At 52.9% G+C, this 16507-nt stretch overlaps 1 protein-coding gene across 1 annotated transcript in view; it reads right to left on the reverse strand.

The window, feature by feature from the left end:
- Positions 1-6889: 6889 nt before the first annotated feature.
- Ahrr (aryl hydrocarbon receptor repressor) overlaps positions 6890-16507 on the reverse strand; it is a 60358-nt gene continuing 50740 nt past the window's right edge. Inside the window, 5 exon segments of the mRNA XM_090331195.1 lie at positions 6890-8062; positions 8728-8869; positions 9073-9134; positions 12335-12522; positions 16195-16328. Of these exon segments, the coding sequence (XP_090187321.1) occupies positions 7045-8062; positions 8728-8869; positions 9073-9134; positions 12335-12522; positions 16195-16328 (1544 nt within the window). The 3' untranslated portion in view covers positions 6890-7044.

Here is a 16507-nt window from a genome sequence, read left to right on the forward strand (position 1 = left end):
CTGCATCTCCTCTGCAGTGTCTAAGTAAGGAAACTGAGTCACAGCCATGCCAGCAACTACCCAGGTGCTGGGGGCTTCTCAGCCATCCTAGAGCCTCTGGCTGAGGGAGGGAAAGCCTAACATGAGAAAGGGGATTCATTAAATGCACATACCTCGCCTCAAGGCCTTACAGATAGACATTTGGGGTCTGGTTGGGGGCGAGGTGAAGCCCCTCTCCAGGTGGTGGGTGTTGCCTGCATCCCTGGAGATGGGTGGGCACCTGACCAATAGGTTACCAGGCCTGTCAGTCCAGTAACAGGGCTGGGACCTCCCTGTGCCCCTGCCCTGATCCTATTTAAATCTGAACCAGCTTAAACAGGTCATTGCCACTCCGCTCCGTGCTTGTGTCCTGCATCTTGTCTCCTGGTTGTTCTTCCATCAGCCTGGCGTTCAGGCAGTTCAGCTCTCCATCGGAGCTGAAGGGGCTTGTTAGTATTGAGTCTGTTATTCCTGAAGTGGCTAAGTAGCATTGTGTCTGTTGTTTCTTGTCACCTCTGGCCTGACTGCATTAGGTGTGTTTTCTGACTGCTGGCCTTTGAGACAGGCGTCTGCCATGCAGTCACTGGCCTTTTCGTAAGAACTCCAAGATTCAAACCGGCAAAGAGTGGCTTCTGTATTCCTCACGTTACAGCAATACCCAAGAACCCTGAATCCTAATCCAAAACACATGGATGGTTTGGGTCCCCTTTGAGTAAGTGGGCCACGCGGGTGACCTGCACACCTGTCGTCACTGCCAGCCACCCATACCTGGGAGGGTGTTCCGCTGTTTTCTTTGTCAGCCCTGGAATCAAGAGTCCATGTCGTGAGCTGCTTCAGGGGGACTGTTTTGGAGGCTCAGCAGTGGATCTTGGAGTGCATATGGGGTCTGGACAGTGGGTCCCTGGGATAGGATGGAGACACCCCTCCACTGGTCATTACAGGGAACGTGGTGGAAGCTGGAGGCAGGTCCCTGAGTTGCTACGTGGGCCGGCACGTGCCTTGTGACCTGAAGTTCAGGGTTTCTTGGGGTGTGGTACTGCTTGTCCTAACATACCGACTGGGCTGTTACCCATCTGTTGCTAACCTTTGTGGCCCCCCAGATCAGCCAAGTTAGAACAAAAAGTGTGAACGTGCAGGGAAGGGGACGGTGGAAGAGCAGGCCCTCTCTACCAATCACTGCCTGCCCACAAGCTGGCAGACCTTCAGTGCCATACCAGCAACATCCCCAGTAGTCACCTTCACCTTGTAACTTCTGAAAAATACCAAGCTGAGCAGTGAGGAAATGCGAGGAAAGACCAGGTGGCTTGTGCCTGTCCTTGAGAGGTGGATTTGGGCACAACATTCTGGACATTTTTATCTCAACCAACAGCTGAGTATAGTGATGCCCATGTGACACGCCAGCTACTCGGGAAGTTGAAATAAGGAGGATTGCCATTCTGGCTTGGCCAAAGCAGGAGTTTTTGAGGTTCTATCTCAACAGAAACCTGGGTCTTGGGGCAGACATCTGCCATCCCTGCTATCTGGGAAAAGTAACAGTATCACTGTCCAGGTTAGCCTGGCAGGCGGGAAACCTGTCTCAGAATTAACTACTGGTTCAGTGGGTAGATCTACTGCCTAGCAAGCACAGAGCCCTGAGTTCAAACTAGTGCCAGTAAACACATAGTCACAAAGCTAACTTAGGCTCAGTAGCTCCAGCCACTGAGGGAGCCGAGACCGGAAGGGTTGCGGTTCAAAGACAGACTGAGTATAAATTTCTGTAAGATTCCATTTCCCATTACCAGCACAAACCTGGGCTTGGGGTACGACCCAACTGGCATTGTGCGAGTTGTGAGCATAAAAACTATTTAATGTCTATCTCTATTGTCAAGGCAGCTTTCTCAGCCACGTTCTTTTTCCTTACAACTATGGTGTCAAAGAACCAGTCCGTGGACACAGAAGTGGAATTAAAATGACAAAGGTTTATTGAGGATAAGGAGAGCTCCTAGACAGGAGAGGTCCGGGGAAGACACTGCGTGGGCACATTGTGTAGAGGTGAGTAAGATCTCTAGGAAAGAATTGTGAGATTCTCAGCATCATTGGATTCAATGAGCATGATTCAACTGGTAGAGGGTCAGCCTTGAGCAAAAATGCTAAGGGAGAGCACTCCGGCCCTGAACTCAAACCTCAGTACCAGCACACACAACAACAGCCCCTGGTCCTCAGTTCCCAGACCCAGTCAGGCTCCCCAATCTGCACAAGCCCTGCAAGGAACCCAGAACCCGGCCCCTCTCCCAGCGGAGCTGTGGGGTGGCGTCAGTCTGCTGTTCACATGCACACCTTTCAAGGGCAGTGCCCATGTGATGTCCAGGGCCTAAAGGGGCGACTGCTGTAGGCCATGGGGAGGTGATGGCTCAGGACCTGTATAAGGACTGCTCAGGACTCTGGCCAGAGGTGCAGAATCTCTCTGAGAGTCTTTGTCCTGCCCCGATGGCCAGGTTAGGCTCTTCTCATGCTCTCACTAGTGCCTTTCAGAGGCACAAATGGGGTCACAGGCAATCACAGGAATGACCAGGGCCACAGCAAAGGCGGGGAAGAGGATGGAGCAATAATAAGTCTGTGCTGCTTTGAACCAGTGGTGGGTGGGCCAAACCATGAGTTTTTAGGCCCTCTAGGAGGGCTCAAGCTCTGAGCCAGCAAGTGAGAGCATCTGCCGGACCTCTCCACACTGAGCTGGGGGCATTCCCAGTGGAAGGGTACTCCCAGGAAAACAGCAGAAGTGCTCCTGCGGGATGACCAGAGACAGAACTTGGAGTGATCTCCCCTATTCTGCATGGAGACTGGTCGTCAGGTTCTCCAGGTAGCTGGGAGATTCCAGGGAGGGATTGTGTGCCCTCCCCCAAAGAAGCAAACACAGGACTGAAGCTGGCAGGCCCGGATGCAGCTAAGATCCAGGCTTGTCCTGGAAGCAGAAAGGTTTCACTTAGCTCCAGCTTAGACATTGTGAAATATGCACAGTTCAGATGTCTTTTAAGGAAATAGAACTCTAGCTATCTCCAGATAAGTGAAAGAAATCAAAGGCAAGGACTCCAGAGAGGTAGAAAAGGAGAGGACAGAGCATAGATAATAAGTAGAAATATGCTCAAGTTAGCAATAATCAGAACAAATGAATTAAGATAATGAAATTGTTATTTGTAAGAAGACATCCATAAAGGAAATGGGTTAAGAACGCTCAGCTCGGGTTGAGACATGAGCTGGTGAGGCCTAAGAGCATTCAGGGGTGACACCATCAGACAGCTTGTACTTGTCAAAAGCTGTGACTGGAGATGTTTGAGGAATAGCAAACTGCATAAGCCACAAGGAAAAAGAGCTTGAATTGCCATGCTACAATTTTAAGCTTGTGTGATCCAATGAAAAATCACAAATGGAGAGGAAACCTTGGGATATTTTTAAGTGAAAAGACTGTTATTCAGAATATCATGGTGTCTGCAAAGCAAGCCTGAAGGGAAAACACGTGGGATAAGGAGCTGCCTCTGGATGAAGAACCCAGGCCCTGTGCCCAGCCTACCCCAAGCCCACCTCAGCACTGCTCCTGCCCGTCTCCGTGTCCAGCCCAGGGAGCCCTACCTACGCGAAGCGACCTGTGCCCGCTCCTTCCTCCCTGCATCCCTAGCCCTTTCTAATTCCCCTGCTCTCAGAAAACTTCCACATATGCTGTGGCTGCCCCACTCTATCTGTCCCTTCCTATGTGTCACAGAATCTACATGTTTCCCACATACAGCTCTGTGACAGCCACCTCTGTCCCTGCTCCGGTGTAGTACGTAGCAAACAGCATAGAAGGAATGTATAAATGCGTGAAATGCAGTAATCAAATACCATTTTGTCCCCACTGAAGTCCCAGGATGGTGCAGGCTGGGCAGGATGGGGTCGTGGTCAGCAGCAGAAGCCTAGCCTGATTTCCTGGGGAGCATACAGGGCAGAATGGAGCCCCACTTACAGCTATTGGGGACTGAGGCATACATTGACAGCAAAAATCTATAAAGAGTCTGAAACTCATTCTATGGGGTGACTGTTGACCGAATGAAAGAGCCCTCATGGTTTGGACTTTGTCTGGAGCCAAGCAATCACCGGCCCCCTCCCACATGGCAATCGCCACAACCCGCGATAGGCAGCAAAAACCTCAGCTCTCTTCTTTGCTTAAGTCTGGAGTGGTTTGTTTGTTTGTTTGTTTGGTTGGTTGGTTTTGCCAGACCTGGGCCGTGGGCTCAGAGCCTGGGCACTGTCCTTGGGCTTTTTCCAGGCTAGCGCTGTCACAGGAGCCACAGCACCACTTCTGGCTTCTTTTTTTTTTCTGCAGATGTGGTACCAGGGCCTGGGCTCTCTTGGGTTTTTTCAAGGCTAGTGCTCTACTGCTGGAGCCACAGCACCACTTCTGGCTTCTTTTCCCTGTATATATAGTACCGAGGAATCGAACCCAGGGCTTCATGCCTGCTAGACAATCACTCTACCACTAGGGAAGGCTCCCAGCCCAGGTCTGGAATGTTCTGAGGGCACTGCAGGTCCTCAGCCCCCGGGGACCTCGAGGAAGAGCCCAGCAGCAGGCGGCACCCCAATCTAAGGGGTGGCCTTTCAGCGTGGTTACTGTCCCTGCATAGTATGCACCTCTGAGAAACACAGCATTGGGAAAAATCAAGCACAAGAATACAGTGAGAAGCTCTGGGAAAGGCAGGGCGCTGCATCTGCAGTGAATCCACTAGAAATATCACGAGGACAGTCTAGCTACTGGAAACTACTTCTTTCCAGCAGAAACTGAAAAGTACACTGTTTGTGTCCATCCCCTCACTGTTAGCCCATCCCACACGATAGGACTTCACCATTTTACACTTTTCAAGAGGTACCTACCAAGCAAGTCCAGTTAGTGGTGATAACAAGACCAGAAACAGAAGTGAACACTGCACAATTCAAGTTCCACTGCTGCTTTTGCACCCACATCCTCGGAGAGTGTATGTGACCGAGCAACAAAACTGAAAATTTGGGAAGCTTTGTGCTGCCTTTGATACAAGATTACCACCAGTGTGTGCCTGGTGTGGTGTTCAAGCTGATGACCAGGTGCTGAAGTTGAGGTTCACAAAGCCTGGTCTGATGGGCAACCACCGCTCCTGCAGCAGCACATGCTCTGAGTTTGGTATTCACATCGTCCCAGAAGGGTTCCAGCAACAGTTAACCTGAGGTGCACGCAGCACCTCATCGTCCATCGTCTCCATCCCAGGCTTTGTCCCTGGTTCCAGACTTGGGGACATGGCACACAGGTGCAGTGCCGCCTGCTTCCTATGCCCTCTGCCCCTGTGGGCCCGTGTGGAGGAGCAGGTGTCACTGTGCGAGGAAGAGGCCGATGGCTGATGGGGGGTGAACACCGATTTCTTGCTTAAAGGGATGGGTTGTCCCATCTCACGTTTGAGCTTCAGCAGGGCTACCCTGCTCCCAACAGAAAGGAAGGAGCGTCTCCACACCTTGTCTCAAGACTGAATGTATACTTATGAAGAGCTTGGACACTTAGGAAGAGCCAGCGGATTGGGCAAGGTGGGGCATGTTGCAGGGAGCTGGGCCACCATCCTAGTTTCAGAGATCAGGTAAAGGAGATGCCCATGGAAGTAGAACCCCAGTGGGCCACATGCAGTGGTGCACCAGCACTATGCGTTGTGGGCCAAGCGGGAGGCAGAAACCACGGGGGCCCTGAGCACTCACCTGGGGAGGGATGGGGAGGCCACAGGGGCCCTGAGCACCCACTTTGGACCTGGGCTTGGTGGACAGTCTTCCTCGGCCCCATCGAACTGAAGACAAGTCCTCCTGAGAGGTAGCAGCAGGGCACGCAGAAGATCAAACCCTGCCAACCAAACCCATCAAACCTGAGACTGGTGAGGCAGTGTGTGTCTTCTAACAGCTTCCACACTAAGCCAGGCCCTAAACATCAGCACCCTGAGGCCACAAATAATGAAGAGAAAGTCTTGCTGGAGAAGTACACAGCAGAAGGAGACAAGAGTCTGGATCCCGCCACTTCCAAGGTCCAGGGAGACAATGCAGACACCAACCTTTGAGGGAGACTGGCTGCCCAAGCTGGCCGGACGGCCCCAGCCCCGAGCAGGTGTTCCTGCTGCTGGGTGCTGGGCACTGCAGTGACAGAGAGGCTGGGTTGAGCTGCACTCTTGGACAATGCCCATGCCATCAGCTAGGTTATCTTGTGGGTACATTGTGCCTCCTCTCCCCTTCCAAATGACGCCTTCTATCGAACGTTCCTACAATCACGATGGATGGCCTTTACGATTCTCTGCACTGTGCTGTATGCCTGCCTAGCGTGGACTCTTCCTGAGCTGGCAGCAGCAATCCTTTCCGGAAGCCCTGCGGCCAGCTCCCAGGTCGCAGGCAGCAGCGCCTCTTCCTGCTCTTCTCTGTGTTCCTTCCCTAATGCTGTGATTTCCCCCAGAGCGACGTGTTTACGACAGGCCCACAAGCCATCCTCAGAGTCCACAGAAAATACTAAATAAAGCAAGCTATTGCCCTGACCCCTCCACACCAAGAGCAGCGTCCCATTCTGACTTGGGTTTGAACACCTGCTGCATGGGGTGTGCGTGCGTGTGTGCGTGTGTGTGTGTGCGTGTGTGTGTGCAAAAGCAGGTACCTGCAGGTTGCCACTGAACCTTCTAGATTCCGCCTGTGCAGGGGCTCACCACCTCTTTCCTCAGAGAGCTCTGCCTTCCCTTCACTAGGTGCTGCCTCTGCAGTCACTCCACCACCAACAACAAACAGGTGTGGAGAAGCCAGGGAGACATGGTATTGATGCTGTTACGATCCAGCCAGAGGGCTTGCCCTTCTGAAATACTGTCAGCTGCTTCCTCAAAGAGAAATGCTGTCCTGCTCACACAGACTTGGGTTTGTATGTAAGAACTCCCATGAATCCTACATGCTGCTACATGTATGGAGCCTGGGCTTCGTGTGTGTGTGTGTGTGTGTGTGTGTGTGTGTGTGTGTGTGTGTGTGTGTGTGTCCCCAGACTCATGGTAGAGCTAGCTGTACAGGGACAGACAGCATGGCTTCCGGGAGAGAGGCCGCTGAGGTAGGGAGCTGCCTTGGAAGGGTCAGTGTCACAGAGGCACTTTGGGGAACATCTCAGATGCAGCCCCCCTGGCCAGGAGAAGCCCACGAGAGTGAGTCTAAGGGTTCACACTTGACCACAGGCCCAGCCCCAGATGCTCTGCAGTCGTCGCCCAGAGGGGTGTGCTGGCTCTCTCTGCGGCCTGGTATGCAGAGGTGGTGGGGAGTCCGTCGTTCCAGCAAGGCACAGTGTGCAGGGTAGAGCGGGGCCAGCTCCCTGCAGGATCCAGCTGTGGCTCTCCTGTAGGGACCAGGGGTCTGGGGGCAGGCCTGGGGCTGGTGATCTGGCTCTGTTTTCAGGTGTACCTTGGCAGAGAAAGTGACCACACCACTGGCTCCTAGCCACACCCTGCTGGAAGGGGAGCCATTCGCCACGTCCTGCGATCCAGCATTGTTTTCCACCTTGACTGGCACTTCCAGTGACAGGGGACTGCAGGGAGCACCTCCTGGCACCGGCAGACCAGGCAGGTTGGCACGCTCTATGGAGAATCCCCGAGCCACGAAGCACTGCACCCCAGATGGGGGAAGCTGGGTCCCCAAGTTGCTGTGGGGGACATGATGGGTGGGTGGGTTCACCTGGGCCTGGTGGACGGCCCTCAAGGGCCTGTTGGTCTGGCGGCAGTAGGCACCATGGTGGCTAGCCGATGAATCGCTGGGGGGAGTAGCCAGGCCACTTGCACTGGACATGCCCTGGGTGCCTGGGAAGGACACGCAGGAGCCGTGGGGCACAACACACGTGGGGCGTGGGTCCCCCACACCCGGCTCAATCCTCCGCTTGCCGCCGTCCTCCCGGCTGTGTGGCCCTGTCACCCAGCTCGGAGGTGTCTCGGAGGGACGAGGGTATCCGCGCACCTCCCTTGGCCTCTTCAGTTTTTCAGACACACTTGGCATCCTCTGCTGACCTTCTTCTTCCTTGTCCCTGACAAGAAGACGGTCACAGACAGTGACAGAGGCGTGGCCGCACCCCCACGGGACCTCAGCCTCCACTAGAGGGTGGCTTGGCATGTCACTGGCTGACTCTGCAGGGGTGGTTCAGGCCCTGCCGTCCTTGTCAGCCACCTGGTGGCCTGAGAGTGCCATGTAGGTCCCCTTTGTTCCTCCTCACCTAGCCCCTGGTGCTTGGGTAGCAAGCGGTAGGATTTCTCTCTCCTACCACAGCAAAGTGTCTCCAGAAGATGCCATGGAGGACAGGGCTAATCTGGGCACAGTGGGGGGATAAACCAGAGGGCCAGGCCCTGTGGCAGGGTCCATCGTGGCCTTGGGATAGGCGTCTGTATGCTAGGAGAGAGTGGACCCTCCGCACCCAGTCCGGTCATTAAGACCCCTGGGCAGGACCAGAGAAGTACATAGCTGGGGCGGAAAGGGCAAGTGGCCTTTGTGTGTGTCTAAGAGCAGTGAGGGTTCCAAGACAGCCATCATTCGATGTTGCCCAAGCTGGGATTCTGTCTGGGTACAGAGTGGGCAGTAAAGCAGCTTAGCTTTTCCCTCATGGAATCAAGACTATGACCAAACCTTTCTTCTCACACACCCCACCCTTGGTGACTTAACAAGGGGACAAAGGCTCAGAAGCCTGGTACTACTTACAGTGCTCCCGCCTTAGGGTTCGGGATGAAGTTAGAGTTGCCTCTGAGGCTCAGGCATGGGGCCCTGGCTAGAACCCGGGCCCAGCAGACGCTGTCCATTTGTGCTCTGTGTGCAGTAACAGTGCTTTCCTCACTGCTCCTTCCTGTGAGGGTTGGATGGAGGAGAGCTGTCACTGTGGGGCGGAGAGAAAACTTTGTTCTTGCAAGAAGACTGTCCAGTTCCTGAGATTAGAGCTAAAGAAGCAGCTGCCAACCGGTGGCACTGCCGTGGGATTTGCAGTATGCAGTGCAGACAAAGACCTTTTATCCATTTAGAAAAGATGAGACAGAGGAGTTTTACAGGTACCTGCTAAGTAGTCGTGTTTTTGGCGAAGTTCTGGTTCACACAGATTTGTGGTAGCCTTTGACCTATGAAGAATAGATAAAAATCAATGTAAGGTTCAATATATCTTGACAGAATTGCCAATGACGGATGCTTTGAGGTCTGAAATAGGTTTTAGCAAGTAGGCAAAATCATACATGTGTTTTTGTGGGGAGGTCATGGAGCTTGAACTCTGGGCCTAGGCGCTGTCCCTGAGCTCTTCAGCTCAAGGCTACTGCCCTACCCCTTGCACCAATCTGGTCTTCTGGTAGTTGATTGGAGATAAAAGTCGCACGAACTTTAGTGCCTGGGCTGGCTTTGAACCATGATCCTCAGATCTCAGCCCCTAAATAGCTAGGATTATAGGCAAGTGCCACCGTGCCTGGGTTACAGGGGCCTTTAACGAGAGAATCCCAAAGCAATGAGGCATCTCATACAATCTTCACCAGGAAAGCAACAGTGCCCTTAGCTGCTCAGAGCCAGTCCCTACAAGACCTGGCACTCTGTGTGTAGAGTGAACAGACCATAGAGTGCATGCAGACAGCTGGCTCTGGACTCTGCCCAATGCAGATGCCTGGCGGGGACACGGGGGGGGGGGCATCCTCCACATCTGTTTGCATCTGAGACTGGGACTGGGACTCAGTACCTGACATCCTCACCCACTGGCTAGCGCTCCACCCACAGAACCATACCTCTGCCACCGTTCTGTCCGGATGATCTGTGAAGTACAATGAACACATATCTGGCTGTAGTCTTTGCAAGCCTGTCTCCAGTGGGAGACGCAGCCACTGCTAGCCCCCGTAGGCCTCCGTCTGGGCCCAGGGATGGGTGGGCCTGCACCAAGATCTATCTGCATTTCTCACCTTGAACACGGGGGGCATTGGGTATTCTCCATCCTCACTACCCCTTAGCTCCGCTCAGGACTGGGTAAGCTTTGGGGAAAGATAAAGCTCCTATGAGTCCCTGATAAAAACAACCTACATCGAACAGGGCACCTGTGCTCTTAAGTACTCAGGAGACTGAGACCCAGCAAATCACAGATCAGAGCCAGCTTTGGCAGAAAGGTGTACAAGACTCCATCCCCAAAATAACCAGCAAAGAAGATGGCTGGATGAGTGGCCAGCCCTGAGTTCAATACCACAAACAGGAAAAAAAGTTAAATCAGCTTAAAAACATAGAAAATTCTGAAAGAAGGCAGAGCATTTCTTAATGAGCTGAGTTTCACCATGCGAGTCTCAGACCCTGACCCTGAGCCCTGCAGAGAGGGTCCACCTCGGTTACTAGCCCCGGCACCTACCACGTCTTACTTTTGTGCCCTTTCCCTGCGGAGTTGTTTTCCTCACTCATGTTTATAAACCATGTCTTACCAAACAAGAAGATATATCAAATTTAATTTAAAACTTCCCAGAAATCTATCCTGGTCAGCTTGCTAGCTTACATGGGGACCTAGTATTCTGCCTCAGACCCCAGCACAATGCCTGGGTGCTGCCCCTGTGTGCTCTGTATCTGTGAAGGCACAGTTTCAGTTGGACCCATAACATAGAGGGGAGAATAGCCAACACAGGAAAGCAAAGCGCCAGACAAACCCTTGAGAGTAACCACCGCTAGAAAGGCCAGAGGTGAGTTTCAGAGTTGACAGGTTGAAATCACACCCACAGAGGAGAGCAGGCACTCCAGGACACTGGCCTTGAGCTTGAGTGGTCAGAGGAGCCATCGAGAAAACTCCAGCCAGATACATGGGGGCAGGCAGAGGTGTGTGTATGGAGTTCAGCAGGCTCAGGGCGGGCAGAACCCACCTCATGGCAGGCACAGGTGTGTGCATGGAGTTCAGCAGGCTCAGGGCGGGCAGAACCTACCTCATGGCAGGCACAGGTGTGTGTATGGAGTTCAGCAGGCTCAGGGCGGGCAGAACCCACCTCATGGCAGGCACAGGTGTGTGTATGGAGTTCAGCAGGCTCAGGGCGGGCAGAACCCACCTCATGGAAGGCACAGGTATGTGTATGGAGTTCAGCAGGCTCAGGGCGGGCAGAACCTACCTCATGGCAGGCACAGGTGTGTGTATGGAGTTCAGCAGGCTCAGGGCGGGCAGAACCCACCTCATGGCAGGCACAGGTGTGTGTATGGAGTTCAGCAGGCTCAGGGCGGGCAGAACCCACCTCATGGAAGGCACAGGTGTGTGTATGGAGTTCAGCAGGCTCAGGGCGGGCAGAACCTACCTCACAGGAACACTTGGTGGCGCCAGCCAGGAGGCAGTGTGCGCACACCATATCCTTGGTAGGGCTTGGGGTTCAGTAGCAGAAAGACCCCTACACTATCTCCTGGACTGCCTCTTAGGAGGCACAACTAGTGGGAAGGGTCAACATTTCCACCAGGTTGCCAAAAAGAGATTTTGGGGCACTCTGCCTGTGACCAAAGGCCAGACAAGAGTTAGTGCTTCGAGCTGCTGCTGGAAGAAAATCCAATGGCAAGCATTAGGGTCATGGCTTGCAGGGAAGGGTCGTGGCCGGGAAATGGTGCCAGCTTGATTCAAAATCAAAGCAGAACTGAGCCAATTCCTACTCTGTGTGTTTGAAGTCACCCTGCTCTGGCTTGTGAAGCCATGGCCTATGAGCTGAGTTGTGTCTGTAGTAGATACAACATAGTCCTGCGCCGGGGATGGTCTCTGAGGACCGAGGGGGTGTGAACTACAGGGTTCCAGCAGTGAATCGGGGAAAGTGCCTCCCACAGGCCCTGGGGTGAGGATCAGAGCCCCATCACACTGCTACTCCACCCACCCTGCTAGACTCTCTCAGCAGTCTCTCTACATAGTGGAAAACGTGTCTATAGGTTCCCAGGAAACTCATCCGTGCATCACAGACAAGACCCATTCTTCCCCTAAAATAACACCGGGAGTTTTGTCCTTCTGAAATGCTGAGAAGTCTGGCAAGAAGCACAGACACAGCCATGACCTGGGCCCCATCAGCTGTCTCCAGTGGACAGCCCAGTGGGAGCATGCCCAGCAGGAGGTGAGGAAAGGGCCCAGCCCAGGGCAGAGACAGAGGCTTTAGCCCTAATCGCTTAGAGTGTCTCCCCGGGAGCCGGGCTCAGACTCATTACAACCAGTGGTGTATGGTACACGGTCTTCAGATGTACGTTTGAAAGCACTTTTTCCTGTCCGCTGTCACCTATGCATGCTAGACTTCCTATTTAGTATGTGCTAGTAGGCAGGTGGCAGTGCCCACCTGCAGTCACCAGGGGGCAATCTTACCTCGAGTCCATGTCTGACCTGTGCTTCGCCCTCAGAAATGCACTGTTCATTCTCATCTCTGCCACCGAAGTTAAAATGACTGGCGCCACTGTGCAGAACAGTGAGAGCGGAGGGGGCAGCGTGGCTCCTGACGGGGTCTTCTTCTTCTGCCCAAACAAGAACTTCAGCCTCCCTTGGAACTGCATCGTCTGGTGTTTGGAAGACAGAAAGCAGATTGTTTGGGGAGCAGCACACATGTGGGAAGGTGGCTGGCCCTGAGCGGCCCATGCAAGCCCACAGGAACATCTGCTGGCCTCAGTCCCCTGGGGACCAATTTTGCCGAGATTCCTTTGCAGTCTCTGCAACCTTTTGTGTGCATTATATTTTCATTGTGTGTACACATGGGCCTGGGTGTGTGTGTGTGTGTGTGAACCCAGTGGACATGAACACACACAGACCCATCCTGAGCCTTCAGCCACCATCTGGCAGAAGTTGGCTAACGATGATCTCTCAGGGCAGTTTCAGATTTCTTTTAAATGTGGAATTCCCAAACTGTCACTTTAGTAATGGGAAGACTTAGAGACAACTTGCTTTTATTCACCTGGCATGTATAGTGGGAGTTAAAAAGCCAGTAAACACCTTACAAATCCGAATAAAAGACGTCTTTACCAGGGAAAGTGGTGAGTGACGGGTGTCTGCAGTGAGCGATGAGCTCACCACACGACCCCGTTCTTCCTCTGCCCCTCCACCTGTTCCCCTTCCTCCACCCATGGCTCTACTGAAGAAACCAACACTGTAAACACCTGCTGAATGCCAGGCACATGCTTGGCGAGGAGCTTCCTAGGTGCACCAGGAAATACCTAACACCCATCTTCCCGGAGAAAGCGACTCCAGATCTGTAGCCAGTTTCTGCCAGCCTGATCCCAAGTTAGACCTAATTCCAGCTGGATCTCAGAATTGCTACAACGGCCTGGGTGGCGTGTGTCCAGACTGTGGGGTGACGGCTGGAGCACCCTATGAAGTCACTCAGGGCACTGTGACCCACTGGCCCTGCCAGTCCTTGTTGTCTGTTAGGAGTAGCAGTGACCTAACAGGCCCTACCACAATGCCGTCTACTGAGTACTTGTTTCACAGTTTCATTTTAAGCTACATTTCAATCTCTTCCCCATTGTGCAGTAAATCCCCTCCAATGATTAACATTCCTTACAAACCAATAAATAATAAATTTCAATGTCCACACAATTTGGAATAAAAAGGTTATAAAAATAAGCACGTTATTTCCAACCAATTCCCTAGAACCTAGGCCCTAAATAAAGCATGAACCACACGGTCCATCGAGACAGCATCGTAGTGGAGGGTGACGTGAAGAGTGGCCTCTTGCATGTGAAAGTAAAATGAGTGAGCTGAAAGGCCGTGCATAGCTGTGGGTGCCTCTGCCATACTGATAGGGAGGCTGGGACCGTTGTCTCTCCAATGGCCTCCTCTCGTTTCCTTGTGCCTCAGGATCCAACATCAGCTAAACTACACTTATTAGGGGGTTGATGGCCCCCTAATGAAAGATTTGGGGGGGGGCGGTGGCCCTAGGACCTTTTTTGTGCTTAAACTCTGAGCCTCTTCCTCCACTCCACTTTTTGGCTCCTGACTTGTTTCACAGTTTCATTTTAAGCTACATTTCAATCTCTTCCCCATTGTGCAGTAAATCCCCTCCAATGATTAACATTCCTTACAAACCAATAAATAATAAATTTCAATGTCCACACAATTTGGAATAAAAAGGTTATAAAAATAAGCACGTTATTTCCAACCAATTCCCTAGAACCTAGGCCCTAAATAAAGCATGAACCACACGGTCCATCGAGACAGCATCGTAGTGGAGGGTGACGTGAAGAGTGGCCTCTTGCATGTGAAAGTAAAATGAGTGAGCTGAAAGGCCGTGCATAGCTGTGGGTGCCTCTGCCATACTGATAGGGAGGCTGGGACCGTTGTCTCTCCAACGGCCTCCTCTCGTTTCCTTGTGCCTCAGGATCCAACATCAGCTAAACTACACTTATTAGGGGGTTGATGGCCCCCTAATGAAAGATTTGGGGGGGGGCGGTGGCCCTAGGACCTTTTTTGTGCTTAAACTCTGAGCCTCTTCCTCCACTCCACTTTTTGGCTCCTGGCTAGCGTTGTGTCATTTGAGTCACACTTCCAGTCCAGATGTGGAATTTTTTTTTTTTTGCTTGGTTGTGTAATTTGGACTCTGTGTCGGAGCATTGTCCCAGAGCTCTTCAGCTCTACCACTTGAGCCACAGCGCCACTTCTGGTTTTCCGGTGGTTACCTGGAGATGAGAGTCTTACGGACTTTAGTGCCCGGGCTGGCTTTGAACTGCGATCCTCAGATCTCAGTCTCCTGAGTAGTTAGGATGGCAGGTGTGAGACACTCCACCCGGCAAGATGTAGATTGTTAGCGAGGGAAATTATTCACAGAAGAAAATTCAAGGCAGGAATCAGTTATCATTCTTCTCCTAGATGGCTTTAGTCACAGTAACACCACAAACTATGTGCTCACCATGTTCACTGGCTGTCACTGGGAAAACTCAACTTGAGATAGGTGCCGTGAGAACTCCATTTAGAGGAGTTCACCAGCCAGGCAGGGACAACTGTAGGCGTGACATGAGAAAAGGAGCCTAGAAGCTGTTTCAGGAAGGGAAAGATGCCCAGAGGAGGCCTTCGGCAGTGAGAGGGAGGGACACTCTAGTCATCTATGTTTGCTTTTCTGAAGGCCTGACTTGTATTATATACATTTAATATTTTTATTTTTAAAAACGTGTTAATGCAAAAAAAAAGCCAATGAACAAAAGGAAGCTAATGAAAATGTGATCTCATGGCCCGTTGGCTGGTAGGGGTGCCTTTCCCTCTGAGTTATCTAAAGAGAGACGGGGGGTGGGGGCAGAGGCCCCAAGTTAGGAACATGAGGTGAGACCTGTCCCTGGGGAGCTCAGAGTGTGGCCCCGGGCAGGGTAGCCAGGCTATCTCACAGAGACAGCCATCAAGTTGGCTGAGGCACAGGCAACTTGGGGCATCTCCGTAAGCTGTAAACAGACGAGGGGACAAGGCTGGACCTTCCGCAGACATCAGCCCACCATCTTTCTCTGGGACTCTTCCACCAGGGTTCACCTGTGCCCCTGGCAATCTCAGCCTGGCTTTAGAAATGTTCCTTGGAGCCCTGCAGACACCAAGGCTTGACCTCGGAGGGTCCAGGAGCCCATGGTCCAGATGTGGGAGACAGGACTTCTAGGACCCATGGTAACCTTCAGCGAAGGGAGGGGACAGACAGACAGGCATCTGTTACAACAGGGAAGAGGGAGTCCCCAAAGTCCTCAGTCCAGGAGGAGGGACCAGGAACGATGTCTACAGACCAGGTAGAGGGCAGCAGGGATATCACAGAGTGGGCATGGACGCGTGTGGCCACAGGTTCACAGCAGGTTGGTAAGGTAACTTTGAAGACCTGGGACCCTGAGGAGACCAGGAGTAGGAGGACAGGGGCCTTGGGGGTCTCCAGAGTAGGCTGGGTCTGTGGGTGGTGGCTCTGCTATGTCCCTTCTCTTTTAATGCAGAATAGGTAAAGGACATAACATAGTGGGAAAAGTGGAAACCCAAGTGTCTAATGTGAGCCAGAAGGCTGAATCGAAGCACCCAGGCAGGACCTCTGTTTTTCAACCCTGATCAGCCATGGTGAGAGGGGTCCCTCCAGCCCCTGAGCTGCCTCCCCTGTCACCTGGCCTCAGCCTCCACCCCTGGGCCCTTGCCAGCCTCCCCTTTCCCACAGTGGAGGTGCCCTGCATATCAGGGAGCCAGCGCTGAGCCCTGCTGCGCTGCCCAGAAGTTTGTCAACTCACCAGAAAGCCGGAGGTGCTGTCCAGCAAGCAGCGCACACGACAGACAAAACAACGCGTCAGGAAGGCGGAGTACTCTGGGGACAAGCCTAAGCCTCCTTCCTGGGCCCCGAGCAGCCTTTCCAGCATGGTGTCATCTACCAAGACAGTGCAGGGTCATGGCAGGGTGTCCAGGGCAGTGGTGACCATGAGGGAGACATAAGCACAGGAGGAGCTTGTGGTGACCAGCCCTGAAGCGTGATGCAAGCCAGCCGCCCAGCTGGCATAACAAGCATTACTCTGCCCCTCTCACCTGATGGTGCACCATTCTCTGCAT

The sequence above is a fragment of the Megascapheus bottae genome, chromosome 4 (genome assembly GCF_031878675.1).
Source record: "Megascapheus bottae isolate mThoBot1 chromosome 4, mThoBot2.hap1, whole genome shotgun sequence".
NCBI lineage: Eukaryota > Metazoa > Chordata > Mammalia > Rodentia > Geomyidae > Megascapheus > Megascapheus bottae.